Here is a 17,593-nt window from a genome sequence, read left to right as displayed (position 1 = left end):
GGCGGGGGGGCAGCCGCGGTTCCTCCTTCCTTGCGTCTGACGCAGCACGCCGGGGGCGGGGCGGAAGTGAGGAGGCGGAGGAGGCGGAAGTGGCTGCGCGTGCGGGGCCAAGATGGTGAGTGCGGGCTGGCGGCGGCGCCGGGTTTGGGTCGTCTTTGTGCTGAAGCTGAGCGGAGCGGGGCGGGCCGGGCCGGAGTGCGTGTGCTTGTCTACCCCGTCTCCCGCTCAGCCGTTGGGGTCCCCGGGGGTGGTGGCCGTTGGGCGGGGGGCGCTGGGGCCGTGCTGAGTCATGGGGGTCCGGCGCAGTCATGGCGGGCGTTCGTGCTGCCAGGTCGGGGGCCTTCACCGGGTCGGAGGCGTCCCTCGTCCCTCCCTGCGCGGGCCGGTCTGCGCTCGGCAGCCTCAGGGGCGGGAAGGCGCGGAGGGTGCGTGGCTGCGGTGAAAGCCCTTCTCCGGGGAGCGGGGTGGGACGGGGAGGCCGGGAGCCCCGGTAATCCCCAGCCTCCCGGAGCCCGGGCAGCTCTCGCGGGGGGAGGCCGTGCCTCGGTCCTCTGTGGTGGATGGCGGTGGTGTGACTGCCTAAGACGGTCTGGGCACTGGCGTGACTCGAGGGTGTTATTTTTTGGGAGTGTTTCATGGTTTTCTCCTTACGTTTGATTTTGATCTTGCCTCTTGTCACATCTTCCAGGTAATGTGTCTCTCTAATGCTTTCACCCACAGCAATCTCAGGTCTGGTCAGTGTTGAGTATGTTCATTGGTAGATGCTTTATATGCATGTGATAACAAGTATTTTAGTTTTCTAATAGCTGTTAGGTTATTGACAGTTAACATGTTAGTACAAAAGACCTTAACTATAAGCATGAATTTTCTGTTGGATCTGACAGTGCTGCTGGAGGAAACTCCTGCACTGAACAGCTCATCCCTGTCACCTTCCAGAGTTTATTGCTGTCACCATCCAGAGTTTATTATACATTGGCCTATTGGTGGAGCAATTTGTATGAACAATCCTAAAATCACTTCAATAAAATTGGGCAGGTTAGCATGATATTAGTGGTCTGGGATAAGATGACTTGACTTAGTAAGTCTGTGGGGGTGTGTTGTTCTGGTCTTCTGCTATAAGTTACTGTTTTTTCTTTGGTCTTTCAGACCATATGAGACTACTTGAATACACCTTGTCCTCTTTACAGCAGCCTTAAACCATGGATAAAATCAATTTGATCTTACTTGATTATGTCTGTATCGAAATGAACGAAGGAATGCTCACACATGTTCCTTTCTGTCCTGCCAGCTGAGCGTGACCTGCCTTCCCATCTGTAGCTCAGGATGGGAATGAACACGGTGTAATTGCCAGTTTAACTCTTTCAGACATATAAAAAAAAGTATTATCAGTACCTTTAACTGTTACCAGACTCTCTGAAAGAATTCTAATTTAGTGTGGGGTTTGTGTATTGGTGTTTGTTTGTTTTTTTTCCAAAGAGACTTTAAAGTCTAGGGCTTGGGTATGAGTAGTTTGAGGAGACTTTGAGCACTTTGTTTAATTTTCCTGGCCTAATGGCCCATACAAAAGGGGTCTGGTTCTGTTAAAGTAATCCTCACTTTTTTTGTTCCAGAATTCCAGAGGTGCTTCTTCTCTGCTGAAGGATAGTATCCCAATTACTGAATTTTCAGCTTCAGGACCATTTGAAGGTCATGATCTTTTGCGTAGAGGGTATGCTTTACTCTTTCTTGTTTGAATTGTGCCATAGCTGATGTTCAACTTCAGATATAGGAAGAAAGCGTGTATTAAATGTTGACTTTTTAAAGAAGGTTCTTGGCAGATGTATCTCAAAAGCCGTAGTCTAAAGCGCAAGTGTTTAGTCAGATTGTCTTTCAAGCTTTAATTTACTGTGAAAATTTTCACTTCAAGAAGTAGGTAATATTCATATAATTTTACCTGTTTGATACACCTTTTTATACAAGTTCTGGCAAAGTATTAGTAGTTATGAAAGATATGCTAGTTGTAATATATATGTATATAAGCATGCCATAGCACCATGGGAAATGGTTAATTTCAGCATTGGTACAAAAAGTAAAGTTAATATAGTAAAAATAGCGTCTTTGTTTTTTGACATTTTACATTAGTGCAAAACTATATGTATGTCTTGGATAATGCATCTAAAATCAGTTCATGGAGTTTAAAATGGGGGTAATAAAACTATGAGAGGGGGGAAAAAAGGTACGTACAATATTCAGTTCCAAAAGCTTGGAGACTTCTAAAATCAGATACCGTGTACCTTGAACATAATTAAACCTCTGGCATTTTCATTTGTTAATATTTCTGAAGGGGGTCAAGGAATAAAAGCTGTTATTTTGTTTTGTCAAACGTAAAGAAAAAAGGATACCTGAAATTCAAACTTTTTTTCTGGTAGTGCTGTTGTTAGAAGTCTTATTTGCTCTTTCACCATTAAGCATTTTTTTTTTCTGTAGTTCAAAGTGTGCTAATCGAGTGTCTCTCTAGGTTGATGTTTTTATCTGAGATTAGTTTTGGAATGCAACTTTAAAAGCAATGTCCTGATTAGTTTTTTGAAGTTCATTTTTTTTCCTTGTATTTCTAGCTTTACAAGTGTGAAAAGTGAATTGTTGCCCAGCCACCCGCTGGAGTTGTCAGAAAAAAATGTAAGTATAACATCAAATGTAGCCATCTTCACTCTTAACTAATTACAAAGTTTAAATTAACAATGTGGTTTGTTACCTGGACTGCTTTGTGAGGTAACAAGTAATGAGCAGGGTCTTGCCTTTAATAGAATAAGGATGTTCAACAATAGTAACATTTTGTTTATACAAATAACATTGTTGGCAAATCTGTTTAATGTTAACCTCCCATTTGTGACTTTCTCCACTTCAAGTATCTAAGCAGGCTTCCAGGTAGGGATTTACTTTGTAAGGTTTAGTCATCTAAAAGTTATTAAGCTAGTTGTGTATGCAGCATCTGTAGTTAGAACCTGTCATTTCTGGCAGGCTGATCTTCCCATTTTGTCTGTAGGTTTAGCATATGTCTTCATTTTCAGGCTTTCAGTCTGTGAACACATAAATATTTTTCATTGAATTACTTGATCCCATCTAGAAATTTTACACATACAGATTGTTGTAAATGTATGCAATCTTGTCCGGCTTAGTAATCGCTTGTGGACCACTTAAGAGTTGTCTGTGGACCGTAGGTTGAAGGTAAAGGGAGACTAGACTGACAGCCTTGGCTAAGTAGCTGGTTGAACTGAATCTCCTCTCTGGTGCCTGTTTTGTCAGCACAGAAGATTTGATGTAATAAAATGTCCTGAAGCAAAGGCAGTACTTGGATAGAACGTTCCAAATTGCAAAGCTAATCAGCATGACGAGGGCTGAATGTAATGTCTAATATATCCTAATTCTAACAAGTGGTAGTGCTGTCTTGAGCTAGTGTTGCCTTGAGTCAAAAGGATAATGTTAATGTGACACCAACTTCACAAGCTTATTTATAAATACTGTAAATATTTCAGAGCTATTTGTCGATTGATTTTTTTTTTTTTTTTACAACTGATTGCTGTAACTTAGTTTTTAACTCTGTTCTTGCTGTATAAAACCTTCATAATTAAAAGATTACATGCTAGAGAGAAAAAAATGCACAGAAATAATTAAAACAGACAATCTGATCCCCTAATAAGTATGTGAAACTTTTAAATTGTTTTTTTCTGCATGTTGTTTGGTTAGTTTTTCTGTAAGTTTGTGGCCAATGTATCTAAGAATTATTTTCATGTACATTTGCATGGGAAAAGACTTATCTTAGCCTGAGGAAGTTACGGTTATTTTTACTGCCGTAAATGGTAGGTTATTCAGGTAGCACTAGTAGAAACCAAATCTTTCTGCTATCAGGTAAGGACCTCTGCCTTTGTAAAGTAAAAGAAATGGAAAAATAATGTGACCAGAATTGTAAGTTTGGGATGAAGCATATAAATAGCATTTTCTGCTAACTTTTGAAGAGCATTCAATATAGGTTGTTATGAAGAAAATGCATGTTATGCCTTTGATTTGTGTTTTCATATTGGTTTTTGAGATCCCTTCGCATAAATGGGATGATATTCTTGTACTAGTAGGCTTTTCTCATGATGACTGAGTACAGGTTTTAAAATAAGAAATTAGTATTTTTTGTTTTACTTTAGAATGTTGTATTGTGTCAACATTACAGGCATGTAGTCACTACTGTAGAAGACAAATTTGAGACTGAATTACTCAAGCTTAAGTTTAACATTAAGCATAAGTTACTTTTGTGTACTTCAGTATTCATGAGCCAGCACTTTTTCATTGCAAGAACCCTCTACTAAATAGATTTTCTTTGTCTTACTGGATCAGTTGTACAGCAGTTGGTAAAATTATGAGCTTTTTTTTACTTTTCAGAGTCATACAGAGTATATGTGCTGTTCTATCTTCCTACTTGATCAGAAAAGAAGTATTTCAAGTGTTCTCAAGTAGAGTCTTTGATGGCTAACAATAACATCAATTGTGGCTTTCAAGTTTATGTTCTTACCTTGAACCAGACTTAGCTTCCAATTCATGTTGACAATATTGTAGTAAAGTAGTGCAAAACTACACCACTTGGTGGTGTTACATGTCCTGATTGTCAAAAATAACAAAATAAAATTGCTACTATTGGTTTGTAATAAAATCCAGCACAAAGCAGTTTCACTTTCATAAAACACATATTACTGCCTCACTGTCTTTTGTGTACATTTGAGACAGATGACAGAATCACTGAATTTTTACATAAAATTTAATAAGCATGTTCATTTAAGTAGGGTGTCACAAATCTCTTCTGTGGCTGTACTTGAGAGTAACTTTTTCTAAAATAAAAATCAATGTTGTTTGTGATAGTTCCAGTTAACTCAAGATAAAACAAACTTTGCCACGCTGAGAAATATTCAAGGAATCCACGCACCTTTAAAGCTGCAGATGGAATTCAGAGCAGTGAAACAGGTAGGTGTTTTTATCCAACTGGTATAACTTAAACCACTTCAGTTTTTTTTTTATTGCAGAACATGCTTTCAGAGACACATCTTTCTCTGTTGAAATACCTTATGTTTCCAAAAGAAATTCTTTCACTGGACTGCTTTTATTAAAACCGACCAGCCAAACACTTCAATTAATAGTTTCCAGAACAGTCAGTATGTTAAAGCCTGTCAGTTGCTGTTCTTTCATTGGTTACTTGGTGAAGTGGTAGCCTGTACACCAATGCACGCAGCATGGGGAATAAACAGGAGGAGTTAGAAATCCGTGTTCGGTCGGGGGGCTATGATTTAGTGGCAATCACAGAGACTTGGTGGGACACCTCGCATGACTGGAATGTGGTCATGGATGGCTATGTCCTGTTCAAGAAAGACAGGCCACTAAGGAGAGGTGGTGGAGTTGCTCTTTATGTGAGTGAGCAGCTAGAATGTATTGAGTTCTGTCCAGGGGCGGATCAGGAGCGAGTTGAGAGTTTGTGGGTGCGAATTAAGGGGCAGGCTGGCAGGGGTGATACTGTTGTGGGTGTCTATTACAGGCCACCGGATCAGGATGAGGAGGGTGATGAGGCCTTCTACAGGCAGCTGAGAGCAGTCTCACAGTTACAGGGTCTGGTTGTCGTGGGGGATTTCAACTACCCTGATATTTCCTGGGAGGCCTACTCAGCCAGCCATCGTCAGTCCAGGAGGTTCCTCCAGTGCATTGATGATAACTTTCTGATGCAAATGGTGGACGAGCCAACTAGGAGAGGGGCGCTGCTGGATCTTATCCTCACTAACAAGGAGGGTCTGGTTGAAGAGGTGAAGGTTGAGGGCAGCCTTGGTTGTAGTGACCATGAGATGGTAGAGTTCAGGATCTCATGTGACAGGACGTGAATAGCTAGCAGAATCACAACCCTGGACTTCAGGAGGGCCAACCTTGGCCTTTTCAAGCAATTGCTAGGGGAAATCCCATGGGACAGGGTACTAGAAGGTAAGGGGGCCCAAGATAGTTGGTTAGCATTCAAGGACTGCTTCTTCCGAGCTCAAGATCAGAGCATCCCAACAGGTAGGAAGTCAAGGAAGGGTACCAGGAGACCTGCATGGTTGAACAGGGAACTGCTGGGCAAACTCAAGTGGAAGAAGAGGGTGTACAGATCGTGGAAGGAGGGGCTGGCCACTTGGGAGGAATATAAGTCTGTTATCAGAGGATGTAGGGAGGCAACTAGGAAAGCTAAGGCCTCCTTGGAATTAAACCTTGCAAGAGAGGTCAAGGGCAACAGAAAGGGCTTCTTCAAATACATTGCAGGTAAAGCCAACACTAGAGGCAATGTAGGCCCACTGATGAATGAGGTGGGGGCCCTGGAGCCAGAGGATAAAAAGAAGGCGGAGTTACTGAATGCCTTCTTTGCCTCTGTCTATACTGCTGGAGGCTGTCCTGAGGAGCCCCAGACCCCTGCGGCCCCAGAAGAAGTCAGGATAGAGGAGGAATCTGTCTTGGTAGATGAGGGCTGGGTCAGGGACCAATTAAGCAATCTGGACATCCATAAATCCATGGGCCCTGATGGGATGCACCCGTGGGTGCTGAGGGAGCTGGCGGAAGTCATTGCTAGGCCACTCTCCATCATCTTTACTAAGTCGTGGGCAACGGGAGAGGTGCCTGAGGACTGGAGGAAAGCGAATGTCACTCCAGTCTTCAAAAAGGGCAAGAAGGAGGACCCGGGTAACTATAGACCGGTCAGCCTCACCTCCATCCCCGGAAAGGTGATGGAACAACTTGTCCTTGGTGCTGTCTCTAGGCACATCAAGGATAGGGGGATCATTAGGGGCACTCAGCATGGCTTCACCAAGGGAAAGTCATGCTTAACCAACTCGATAGCCTTTTATGAGGACATAACCCGGTGGATAGATGATGGTAAAGCTGTGGATGTGGTCTATCTCGATTTCAGTAAAGCGTTTGACACGGTCTCCCACAGCATCCTCGCAGCTAAACTGGGGAAGTGTGGTCTGGATGATCGGGTAGTGAGGTGGATTGTGAACTGGCTGAAGGAAAGAAGCCAGAGAGTGGTGGTCAATGGGACAGAGTCCAGTTGGAGGCCTGTGTCTAGCGGAGTCCCTCGAGGGTCGGTACTGGGACCAGTACTATTCAATATATTTATTAATGACTTGGATGAGGGAATAGAGTGCACTGTCAGCAAGTTCGCTGATGACACCAAACTGGGAGGAGTGGCTGACACACCGGAAGGCTGCGCAGCCATTCAGAGAGACCTGGACAGGCTGGAGAGTTGAGCGGGGAGAAATTTAATGAAATATAACAAGGGCAAGTGTAGAGTCCTGCATCTGGGCAAGAACAACCCCATGTACCAGTACAAGTTGGGGGCAGACCTGTTGGAGAGCAGCGGAGGGGAAAGGGACCTGGGGGTCCTAGTGGACAACAGGATGACCATGAGCCAGCAGTGTGCCCTTGTGGCCAAGAAGGCCAATGGCATCCTGGGCTGTATTAGAAGGGGTGTGGTTAGCAGGTCGAGAGAGGTTCTCCTCCCCCTCTACTCTGCCCTGGTGAGGCCGCATCTGGAATAGTGTGTCCAGTTCTGGGCCCCTCAGTTCAAGAAGGACAGGGAACTGCTAGAGAGAGTCCAGCGCAGAGCCACGAAGATGATTAAGGGAGTGGAACATCTCCCTTATGAGGAGAGGTTGAGGGAGCTGGGTCTCTTTAGCTTGGAGAAGAGGAGACTGAGGGATGACCTCATTAATGTTTATAAATATGTAAAGGGCAAGTGTCATGAGGATGGAGCCAGGCTCTTCTCAGTGACATCCCTTGACAGGACAAGGGGCAATGGCTGCAAGCTGGAACACAGGAGGTTCCGCTTAAATATGAGGAAAAACTTCTTTACGGTGAGGGTGACCGAACACTGGAACAGGCTGCCCAGAGAGGTTGTGGAGTCTCCTTCTCTGGAGACATTCAAAACCCGCCTGGACGCGTTCCTGTGTGATATGGTCTAGGCAATCCTGCTCCGGCAGGGGGATTGGACTAGATGATCTTTCGAGGTCCCTTCCAATCCCTAACATTCTGTGATTCTGTGATTCTGTGCTCTAGGTTTTCTGTGGACTAGCTTCCTGTAAGCCTTCAGAGAAAAGCAGGAGGAATTGAGTATTAATTCCTAAAATTAATACTCTTCTCTGTAGAATGTATGACCTTCATGGGAAGCTATCTCTGCATCTGTAGGGCAAAGAGACATAGGGATCTGAAGCAGGTAGTTGTTTGGGAGTGGGTATAGAGGTAACATGAAACCTGAAACAAAGAATTGCTATGTGCTTATTATTGTCCCGTAGCCCTTCTTGTAAGATCAGGGGATGTCTACAGGGAGCTAAGTTCAAAGGTTTTAACTCGTAGTTGGGAAGCTGAGTCTGTCTCCTTTTCCCTCTTATCTCCTAGGATGGAGAGTAACTGGAGGGAGGCTGACTTTGTCCCTTAGGAAACATAGAAAGCTCATTGGTCCTAACAAACTTTTTTTGGCTTGTTGAAGGTTGTTGTGCTATTAAGAGTTGTTTTTCGAAGTGACTTGGAGAATTTTATACTCCCTTCCAGTGGATCAGGTCCTACTGAACCACAGTGAGCTGCATTAAACTTGGCAGAAATTATGGGTCCTTAAGATGTGAAGGTCAGACAGGATGTATGAAAACAACCCTTGATCTCAGCTGTGCTGTCTTATGAGGAAAAATCTTTTTCCTAAGTGATGTTAGCATATGGCAGAAAATGAGGCAGGTGAGGATATCCTCCTACTGTGTCCCCACAGGTATTCTTGGGGAATGGGTGGGGGAAATACAGTAATTAGAAGGTTTTTCACTCCCAGCTTCATGTTAGATATCCAAGTTATCTTGGTGATGGAACAGATCATCCTGAGTGCCATTACACGGCACATGCAGGACAATCGGGGCATCGGGGCCAGCCAACATGGATTCATGAAAGGCAGGTCCTGCTCGACCAGCCTGGTCTCCTTCTATGACCAAGTGACCCGCTTAGTAGATGAGGGCAGGGCTGTGGATGTAGTCTTATCTAGACTTCAGTAAGGCATTCGACACTGTCTCCCACAGCATCCTCCTAGACAAACTGGCTGCCCGGGGCTTGGATGGGTGGACTCTTCGATGGGTTAAAAACTGTCTGGATGGCCGAGCCCAGAGAGTGGTGGTGAATGGGGCAAAGTCCACCTGGCAGCCGGTCACTAGTGGTGTTCCCCAGGGCTCAGTTCTGGGGCCGGTGCTGTTCAATATCTTTCTAGATGATCTAGACGTAGGGATTGAGTGCATCCTCAGCAAATTTGCAGATGACACCAAGCTGGGTGGGAGTGTCGATCTGCTGGAGGGTAGGAAGGCCCTACAGAGGGATCTGGACAGGTTAGATAGATGGGCTGAGACCAACAGCATGAGGTTCAACAAGAACAAGTGCCGGGTCTTACACTTTGGCCACAACAACCCCATGCAGCGCTACAGGCTGGGGGAAGAGTGGTTAGAAAGCGGCCCGGAGGAAAGAGACCTGGGGGTGCTGATCGACAGCCGGCTAAACATGAGCCAGCAGTGTGCCCAGGTGGCCAAGAAGGCCAATGGCATCCTGGCCTCTATTAGGAATGGTGTAGCCAGCCGGTCTAGGGAAGTGATCGTCCCTCTCTACTTGGCACTGGTGAGGCCGCATCTTGAGTACTGTGTTCAGTTCTGGGCCCCGCACTTCAAGAAAGATGTTGAGGTGTTGGAGCGAGTCCAGAGGAGGGCGACCAAGCTGGTGAAGGGTCTGGAGGGTCTGACCTATGAGGAACGGCTGAGGGAGCTGGGGTTGTTTAGCCTGGAGAAGAGGAGGCTCCGAGGTGACCTTATTGCAGTCTACAACTACCTGAAGGGAGGTTGTAGTGAAGTGGGAGTCGGCCTCTTCTCCTGGGCAACTAGCGATAGGACAAGAGGACACAGCCTCAAGCTTCGCCAGGGGAGGTTCAGGTTGGACATTAGGAAGAATTTCTTCTCAGAAAGGGTCATTAGACATTGGAACGGGCTGCCCAGGGAGGTGATGGAGTCGCCATCTCTGGATGTGTTTAAGAAAAGACTGGCCATGGCACTTAGTGCCATGGTCTAGTCGACAGGGTGGTATTAGGTCAAAGGTTGGACTCAATGATCCCAGAGGTCTCTTCCAACCTGGTTGATTCTGTGATTCTGTTTAATTTCACTTCTCTAAAATATTTACTGGAATAGCATATGTGAACTTCTGACAATTGGACCAGTAGTGATTATGGAAATCTTTGACATGTTTTGTGTGTAAAGAGATAGCTACATGGTAATTTTATGGTTGTAAAATATATTCATAGTATAACTGAGGTATCACTACTAGTAGTGAATGCAATTGTAAGTACAGACATGCTATTTTCAGAATATTTAGGATCTGAATTCTCTGTGTACTGCTTAAATTTTTTTGTAATGCTGTGGGTGAAGGGTACAGAAGTGAGTGTTGAAAGTAACTGGGAGTGGACTTGAAGCTTAAGAATTGGTGGGAATCAGAGAAATAATTATGATTTAGATTAATTGCAAGGATGATTATGTTTAGATGTGAAAATCAATATAGCTCTTTCACTTACATTCCTGACTTGTGTCAGAGATGTAGGAAACTTAGAATGTGGGTTCCAAACACTGCAGTGTGTGTCAGTTGCCCAGTACTGACCTCAGAGTGTCTGTGTGTTTGTTGTAGTGAGTCTCCCCAGCTTTATGTGGGAACAGAGGAGTTAAAAAACACCTACTTGTTTTTTTTAACTAGACTATTTGCTGCGGTAGCTGCACTGCAGTGAAAGCTACAAATCTAGTGAAAGGCTGTTCTTTTCAGAACAGAGATAAACAATAGCAGATGGTGGTATTAGGTAGGTTTTGCTATCTATGAATGCCAGCAGTTCTCTTATTTCATCGTTGTTGAAGGAAGCCATGACTTTGCCTGTCACTTTTCTCAGTCACTTCAGGCTGAGAAATCCAAATATAAACCCCCTCAATTTCAGACTTGAAGAAACTCAGACTCTTGTCTTTTTACAGGTCCAGCGTCTCCCATTTCTTCACAGCTCAAACATGGCGCTGGATATTCTGAGGGGAAATGATGAATGCATCAGTTTTGAGGATATCCTTAATGGTAAATACATTCTGTTTTGAATCTTACAGAAACATTTAAAGGTAGAATTTGGGAACTATGAAGTTCTTTGCCTTTATGGAATAAGACAATTAAATACACAAAATACAAATTAAAAATTGAATTCCTAAAGGCAAAGAAGCAGTGGGGGAAGGAAAAATAAATGTGGTTCAGTTGCTACTTGTGTGGAAATTACTCTGAAATATTGAGTAAGCCAGTACTTGCTTGTAGGCTGGGTTTCTAAAGGAGTAGAAGATGTGCACTTACATTGTATGTCTGTTTGCCCAGAAACTTTTGAACTACTCATGCAGATTTTGACAGGTTGAGGTTACAAAGATGTAAAGTTTTTATAGTACAAAATATATACAAAGTATATACAAATTATATTATTATATTATATATAATATATTATAATAATATATATAATATATTATAATAATATATATTATTATTTTGTATATACAAAGTATATACAAATTTATATACAAAGATGTAAAGTTCTATAATTAAAAAGAAAGAAAGGCTAGAGGAGAGGTAATGAACTAGTGAACCAGAGATGTGGCAGGGGGAAGTCTCCCTCAAATTAACTCAACAGTTTGCAGTTGTGTGGTGGGCTATTGACTGACAGTGAGTGTGTGTGTAATAGAATAAATCTGCAAAAATAGTTTTAGAAAAAAATTACTACTTTCTAGCTGGTAGTTAAGGACATGGAAGGAGGCAGAGGGTATTTTGAGGTGGGACTGGAGAATGGAAAGAGCCAGGGAGATAAGTAACTGGAAATAATGGGGGGGTAAGTGGGAATCTAGAGACACGAGGTAAATCTGGGATTATTTTCTGGGATGGATTTACAGGGAGCAAGGGAAGGAATCTTAGGTTATTGTGGTTTAGGGGGTAGAGCAATGTCAAACATAATCTATAGGAATTTGGTTATTTACCATTGCTTACAGCAAGCTGTTACGTATTTATAGAGTGCTAAGTACATCCATCTGAAGGGCAGGTACAACCTTCTTCTGGCCTTGATTTTTTTTTTTTTTTTTAATTTTATTTTTTGTATGGAAATGAAGTTCATACTGTCAGTATGGGTATCTCTTGTGTCCTCTGCATGTTCCTTGATAACCTTTGAGTACAGTGGCTAATGTCAACCATACCTTACAGAACAGAGGAAATCTCAGAGATGGAAACATAGAATCGTTTAGGTTGGAAAACACCCTTAAGATCATCAAATCCAACCGTTAACCCAGCACTGCCATGTCCACCACTAAACCATGTCCCTAAACGCCATGTCTACATGTCTTTTAAATACCTCCAGGGATGGTGACTCCACCACTTCCCTGGGCAGCCTGTTCCAATGTTTGATAACCCTTTCAGTGAAGAAATTTTTCCTGATATCCAATCTAAACCTCCCCTGGCACAACTTAAGGCCATTTCCTCTTGTCCTATCACCTGTTACTTGGGGGAAGAGACCAACACCCACCTCACTACAACCTCCTTTCAGGTAGTTGTAGAGTGTGATAAGGTTTCCCCTCAGCCTCCTTTTCTCCAGGCTAAACAAGCCCAGTTCCCTCAGCTGCTTCTCATGAGACTTGTGCTCCAGACCCTTTACCAGCTTCGTTGCTCTTCTTTGGACTCGCTCCAGCACCTCAATGTCTTTCTTGCAGTGAGGGGCCCAGAACTGAACACAGTATTCAAGATGTGGCCTCACCAGTGCCAAGTACAGGGGGACGATCACTTCCCTAGTCCTGCTGGCCACACTATTTCTAATACAAGCCCAGGATTCTTGGCCACCTGGGCACACTGCTGGCTCATATTCAGCTGGCTATTGACCAACACCCCCAGGTCCTTTTCCACCAGGCAGCTTTCCAGCCACTCTTCCCCAAGCCTGTAGCAGTGCATGGGGTTGTTGTGCCCCAAGTGCACGACGTGTCACTTGGCCTTGTTGAACCTCATACAGTTGGCCTCAGCCCATCGATCCAGCCTGTCGAGATCCCTCTGCAGAGCCTTCCTAACCTCAAGCAGATCCCACTCAACTTGGTGTGATCTGCGAACTTACTGAGGCTGCACTCGATCCCCTCGTCCAGATCATTGATAAAAGTATTAAAGAGAACTGGCCCCAACACTGAGCCCTGGGGAACACCACTTGTGACTGGCCACCAACTGGATTTAACTCCATTCATGACAACTCTTTGGGCCTGGCCATCCAGCCAGCTTTTTACCCAGCAAAGCGTATGCCTGTCCAAGCCATGAGCAGCCAGTTTCTCCAGGAGAATGCTGTGGGAGACTGTCAAAGGCTTTACTAAAGTCCAGGTAGACAACATCCACAGCCTTTCCCTCATCCAGTAAGCGGGTCACTTTGTCACAGAAGGAGATCAGGTTAGTCAAGCAGGACCTGCCTTTCATAAACCCATGCTGACTGGGCCTGATCGCCTGGTTGTCCTGTATGTGCTGCGTGATGATCTGCCCCATAACCTTCCCCAGCACCGAGGTCAGACTGACAGGCCTGTAGTTTCCCAGCCCTTCTTGTAGATGGGCATCACATTTGCTAATTTCCAGTCACCTGGGTCCTCCCCGGTTAGCCAGGACTGCTCGTAAATGATGGAAAGTGGCTTGGTGAGCACTTCTGCCAGCTCTCTCAGTACCATTGGATGGATCCTATCCGGACCTATAGACATGTGTATCTAAGTGGTGCAGCAGGTCGCTAACCATTTCCTCATGGATTATGGGGGCTTCATTCTGCTCCCCGTCACTGTCTTCCAGCTCACGAGGCTGGGTACCCAGAGAACAACTGGTCTTACTACTAAAGACTGAGGCGAAGGCGGCATTAAGCACCTCAGCTTTCTCCTCAGCGTTTGTCACTATGTTTCCCCCTGCATCCAATAAAGGATGGAGATACTCCTTGGCCCTCCTTTTGTTGCTAATGTGTTTATAGAAACATTTTTTATTGTTGTTTATACAGCAGTAGCCAGATTGAGTCCTAGTTGGGCTTTGGCCCTTCTAATTTTCTCCCTGCATAACCTCATGACATCTTTGTAGTCCTCCTGAGTTGCCTGCCCCTTCTTCCAGAGGTCATTCCTGAGTTCCAGCCAAAGGTATTTAAGGGCGTAGAATTTCTGTGAAACTAGGTGGTTAGGTGAGGAAGAGAAACCACGGGTATGTCCCAACTAACAGAAGGGCTGGAGTGTGAGCTCCTCTTGTGGAGAGAAGTTGCACTGGAAAGAGATGTGGGGCACCTGTGAGGAAAAGCTTCAGTCAGACTTGAATTTTCTTAAACACAAAACTCAGTCAGCCTTGAGATTCAGGCTATAGGAGACGGTGTTTATGTAGAACTGGTTGGTTTTACTTTAAGTGTGTGTGCATGCGGGGAATCCTTATGAAACACTGTTCCACTATAGATCTATTTGTTAGCTGATCATTGCTTTGGTTAGAGACTTAGGAGTTACAGATCTGTGTTGTGCAGGTCATGTTCATAGTTACTGTTGGTCTTTGTAGCTTGGTAAAAGCCTCATGCTGTTGACTTTTTTTTTTCCAGATCCTTCACAGAGTGAGGTTATGGGAGAACCACACATGATGATGGAATACAAGCTTGGTTTATTGTAACAAAATGTACTCCACGAAAATGTTTTGTGCGTGTCTTTATACTGCAGATCTAAATACATGATACTAATTGACACTCACAGTGTTAAGCAGTCCTACAGTTATCATTTGCCTTCCTTGATGAAAAGGCACATTAAATGTTTAAAGTCTATAAATTGTTCTGTGCTTGGTGTCAATTATATAAATGTCCTGTAACTAGGTAGTTTAAATAATGTCTTTTCATACACTGCTCAGGACAATAGCTTCTTAACTATGGAAATGCTATATATGTATACAAGAAATCCAAAAATACCCGTGCATTTTAAAACTGATTATTGTAGGTAAATGCATTTAATGGATGTTCTTGCAGAAGAACTTTTTAAGGGGGAAAATAAGGTATTTTCCATTGAGTAACTCTTTGTTCATGAAAATTCCATACACTTTTTAAACTATTGAATAAAAGTTTGCTATAAATGCTGTTGCGTTCCAAAATATATTTAATCATAACTCAAGAATCTCTTATCCACAATACAAACAGTGTTGTTCCTTTTTCTTGCAATATCTTTAAAGATCTTTAACTTCTGCACTGCCAGTGGAATCCTGCTACATACATTTTATCCCCCCTGTTGATAGTTGTTTGAGTGAGCCATTTTGTGTAGAATTGGAAGTATTGCTGTAAAGGGAGTTAAAAGTCCGGATTTTTTCGTCTGTGTCCCTGAGAAAGTATTCTGCTTTCTGAAAGTAGAAGCAATTTCTACTTGGAGTGTAAAGAAGTGTTTTAAAATCCATTTGGGAACACAATCCAAAAGAGCACTAGATCTAGGTATTTTAGTATTCAGAGGTTAAGAAAGAATGCAGTGCCTAATTATGACAGTACGTAATAAAGCTGCTGCAGTGAGAACATGAAGATACAGTGGTACTAGATGACAAATACAGAAATAATTTTTTGTCTGTTTGACAAAAGCAGATCTTCATTAAGGGAGAATGAGAGACATACTTAAATACACCTTCTAAAGGAGTGGGCAACTGAAAGGTTTTATTGTGTGTGTAAGTCGTGGGGGGGGTGTGTGTTATTAAATTCAGGGTTGTAACAACTATTTTCTGATGTCATACACGTGCATGTATCTTACATAAATCTTGGATGGCAGCTAATATGATGTGGCATATTAGAAGGAAAACTGGTTCAAGAGATGTCATCTCTTATCATATGTGGGGAGCTTGAAACTGTTTCTAAGACAGGAACTGTCTTTATTCAGCAGGTTTTAATGACTTGGTTGAACTGCTAAGTGTGCTCAGTGTTCTGTTGTAGATAATATTAGCAGAAATGTTGCTATAAACCTCTTTTCACAATCCCAAACATCTCCTGTGCTTTTCAGTGTGCTTAAAGCTGCCATGAATTCCCTACCCATGTGGGCAAAAGCCTCTAGCTTCCATACTGTAAATTTTACAGTGCTTTTATGTACATCTATTGCAAAACATTGCAGCAAATTAAAAACCTTGAGATGACACAGTATGAGACACTTTACTGGCGGTTTTATTTGGTTTTATATTTAAACTTTTTTCATTTAAGAAAATTTTCATTTTCATTTAAGAAAGTCTCTAAAATTGTCTTTCACTTGAGAGTTGCAGATATTAGAGGCTTGTGCTATGAAACACAAGCTATTTGATTTGTATTTTTTGCCTTAGTGAGGTTAAACATAGGACCAATAATTGACTGTGCAAGTGAAGACCTACTTACTATTTTGTTTTCCATAGCTGTCCTGGTCGTTCTGTGAGCTCATATACTTTATTAAATATCAGAATTGGCTGCTATTTTACAATTGACAAGTTTCTTGGAAGTTTTATGTAAAGCAAAAGTAACCTGTTGTTATAAAGCAAGCCTGGGGTTCAGTAGGCTCAGGCCAGAAAGGCTGAGGGATTACCTTGCTAGGTCTGGGACAAATTAAGGTACAGGCGTGGACTTCTAGCAGGATTTTTCAGGTCTGCCTTCCTACCAATACTGTTGCAGAAAACAGGGAGTCATCCCATAGTTGTACCCAGTTACTGGCACCTTATAGCTCCCTGCCTCAGTGTATCTGAGGCAAAGATAACAAAAAAAGCTTTTACAAATACATCAACAGCAAAAGGAGGGTCAAGGAGAGCCTCCACCACTTGCTGAATGAGAAGGGTAGTGTAGTGTCTGGGGATGAGGAAAAGGCAGAGGTGCTCAATGCCTTCTTTGCCTCGGTCTTTAATGTCAAGACCGGTTGTCCTCAGGAGACTCGGCCCCCAGAGCCTGAAGTTAGGGACAGGGGGCTGTGTGAACCTCCTGTAATCCAGAAGGAGACGGTTAGTGACCTGCTGTGCCAGTTGGACACCCACAAGGCTATGGGCCCGGATGGGATTCACCCCAGAGTAATGAAGGAACTGGCAAATGAACTTGCCAAACCACTCTCTATTATCTACCGGAAGTCCTGGTTAACTGGAGAAGTTCCAGCTGACTGGAAATTAGCAAATGTAATGCCCATCTACAAGAAGGGTGGGAAGGACGATCCAGGGAACTATAGGCCTGTCAGCCTGACCTCGGTGCCAGGCAAGGTGATGGAACAGATCATCCTGAGTGCCATTACACGGCACATGCAGGACAATCGGGGCATCGGGGCCAGCCAACATGGATTCATGAAAGGCAGGTCCTGCTCGACCAACCTGGTCTCCTTCTATGACCAAGTGACCTGCTTAGTAGATGAGGGCAGGGCTGTGGATGTAGTCTATGTAGACTTCAGTAAGGCATTCGACACTGTCTCCCACAGCATCCTCCTAGACAAACTGGCTGCCCGGGGCTTGGATGGGTGGACTCTTAAATGGGTTAAAAACTGTCTGGATGGCTGAGCCCAGAGAGTGGTGG

General features: G+C 43.6%; 1 protein-coding gene across 2 annotated transcripts; it reads left to right on the top strand.

Annotated features, from left to right (window-relative positions):
- The first annotated feature begins 43 nt into the window (after positions 1-43).
- Positions 44-15,861, top strand: POMP (proteasome maturation protein). Of its 2 annotated transcripts, none has more exons than XM_068425102.1 (6): positions 44-115; positions 1,611-1,708; positions 2,595-2,655; positions 4,882-4,983; positions 11,049-11,142; positions 14,666-15,861. In XM_068425102.1, exons 1-6 carry the CDS (start codon positions 113-115, stop codon positions 14,731-14,733), a joined length of 426 nt encoding a protein of 141 aa, XP_068281203.1. In that variant the 5' UTR covers positions 44-112; the 3' UTR covers positions 14,734-15,861. The 2 variants fall into 2 exon arrangements, with proteins under 2 accessions (XP_068281203.1, XP_068281202.1); XM_068425101.1 differs by lacking the exon at positions 44-115 and adding an exon at positions 690-734.
- Positions 15,862-17,593: the final 1,732 nt, after the last annotated feature.

This window comes from Nyctibius grandis, chromosome 2 (genome assembly GCF_013368605.1).
Source record: "Nyctibius grandis isolate bNycGra1 chromosome 2, bNycGra1.pri, whole genome shotgun sequence".
In the NCBI taxonomy this organism is placed as follows: domain Eukaryota; kingdom Metazoa; phylum Chordata; class Aves; order Nyctibiiformes; family Nyctibiidae; genus Nyctibius; species Nyctibius grandis.
The sequence above is the reverse complement of the archived record's forward strand: the minus strand, read 5'-3'. Positions and strand labels throughout refer to the sequence as shown.

Coding starts and splice junctions, on each gene's coding strand:
- POMP (XM_068425101.1), top strand. CDS start 705: ATGCTTTCACCCACAGCAATCTCAGGTCTG. Junction 1,709..2,594: donor CATGATCTTTTGCGTAGAGG/GTATGCTTTACT, acceptor TTGTATTTCTAG/CTTTACAAGTGTGAAAAGTG. Junction 4,984..11,048: donor AATTCAGAGCAGTGAAACAG/GTAGGTGTTTTT, acceptor GTCTTTTTACAG/GTCCAGCGTCTCCCATTTCT.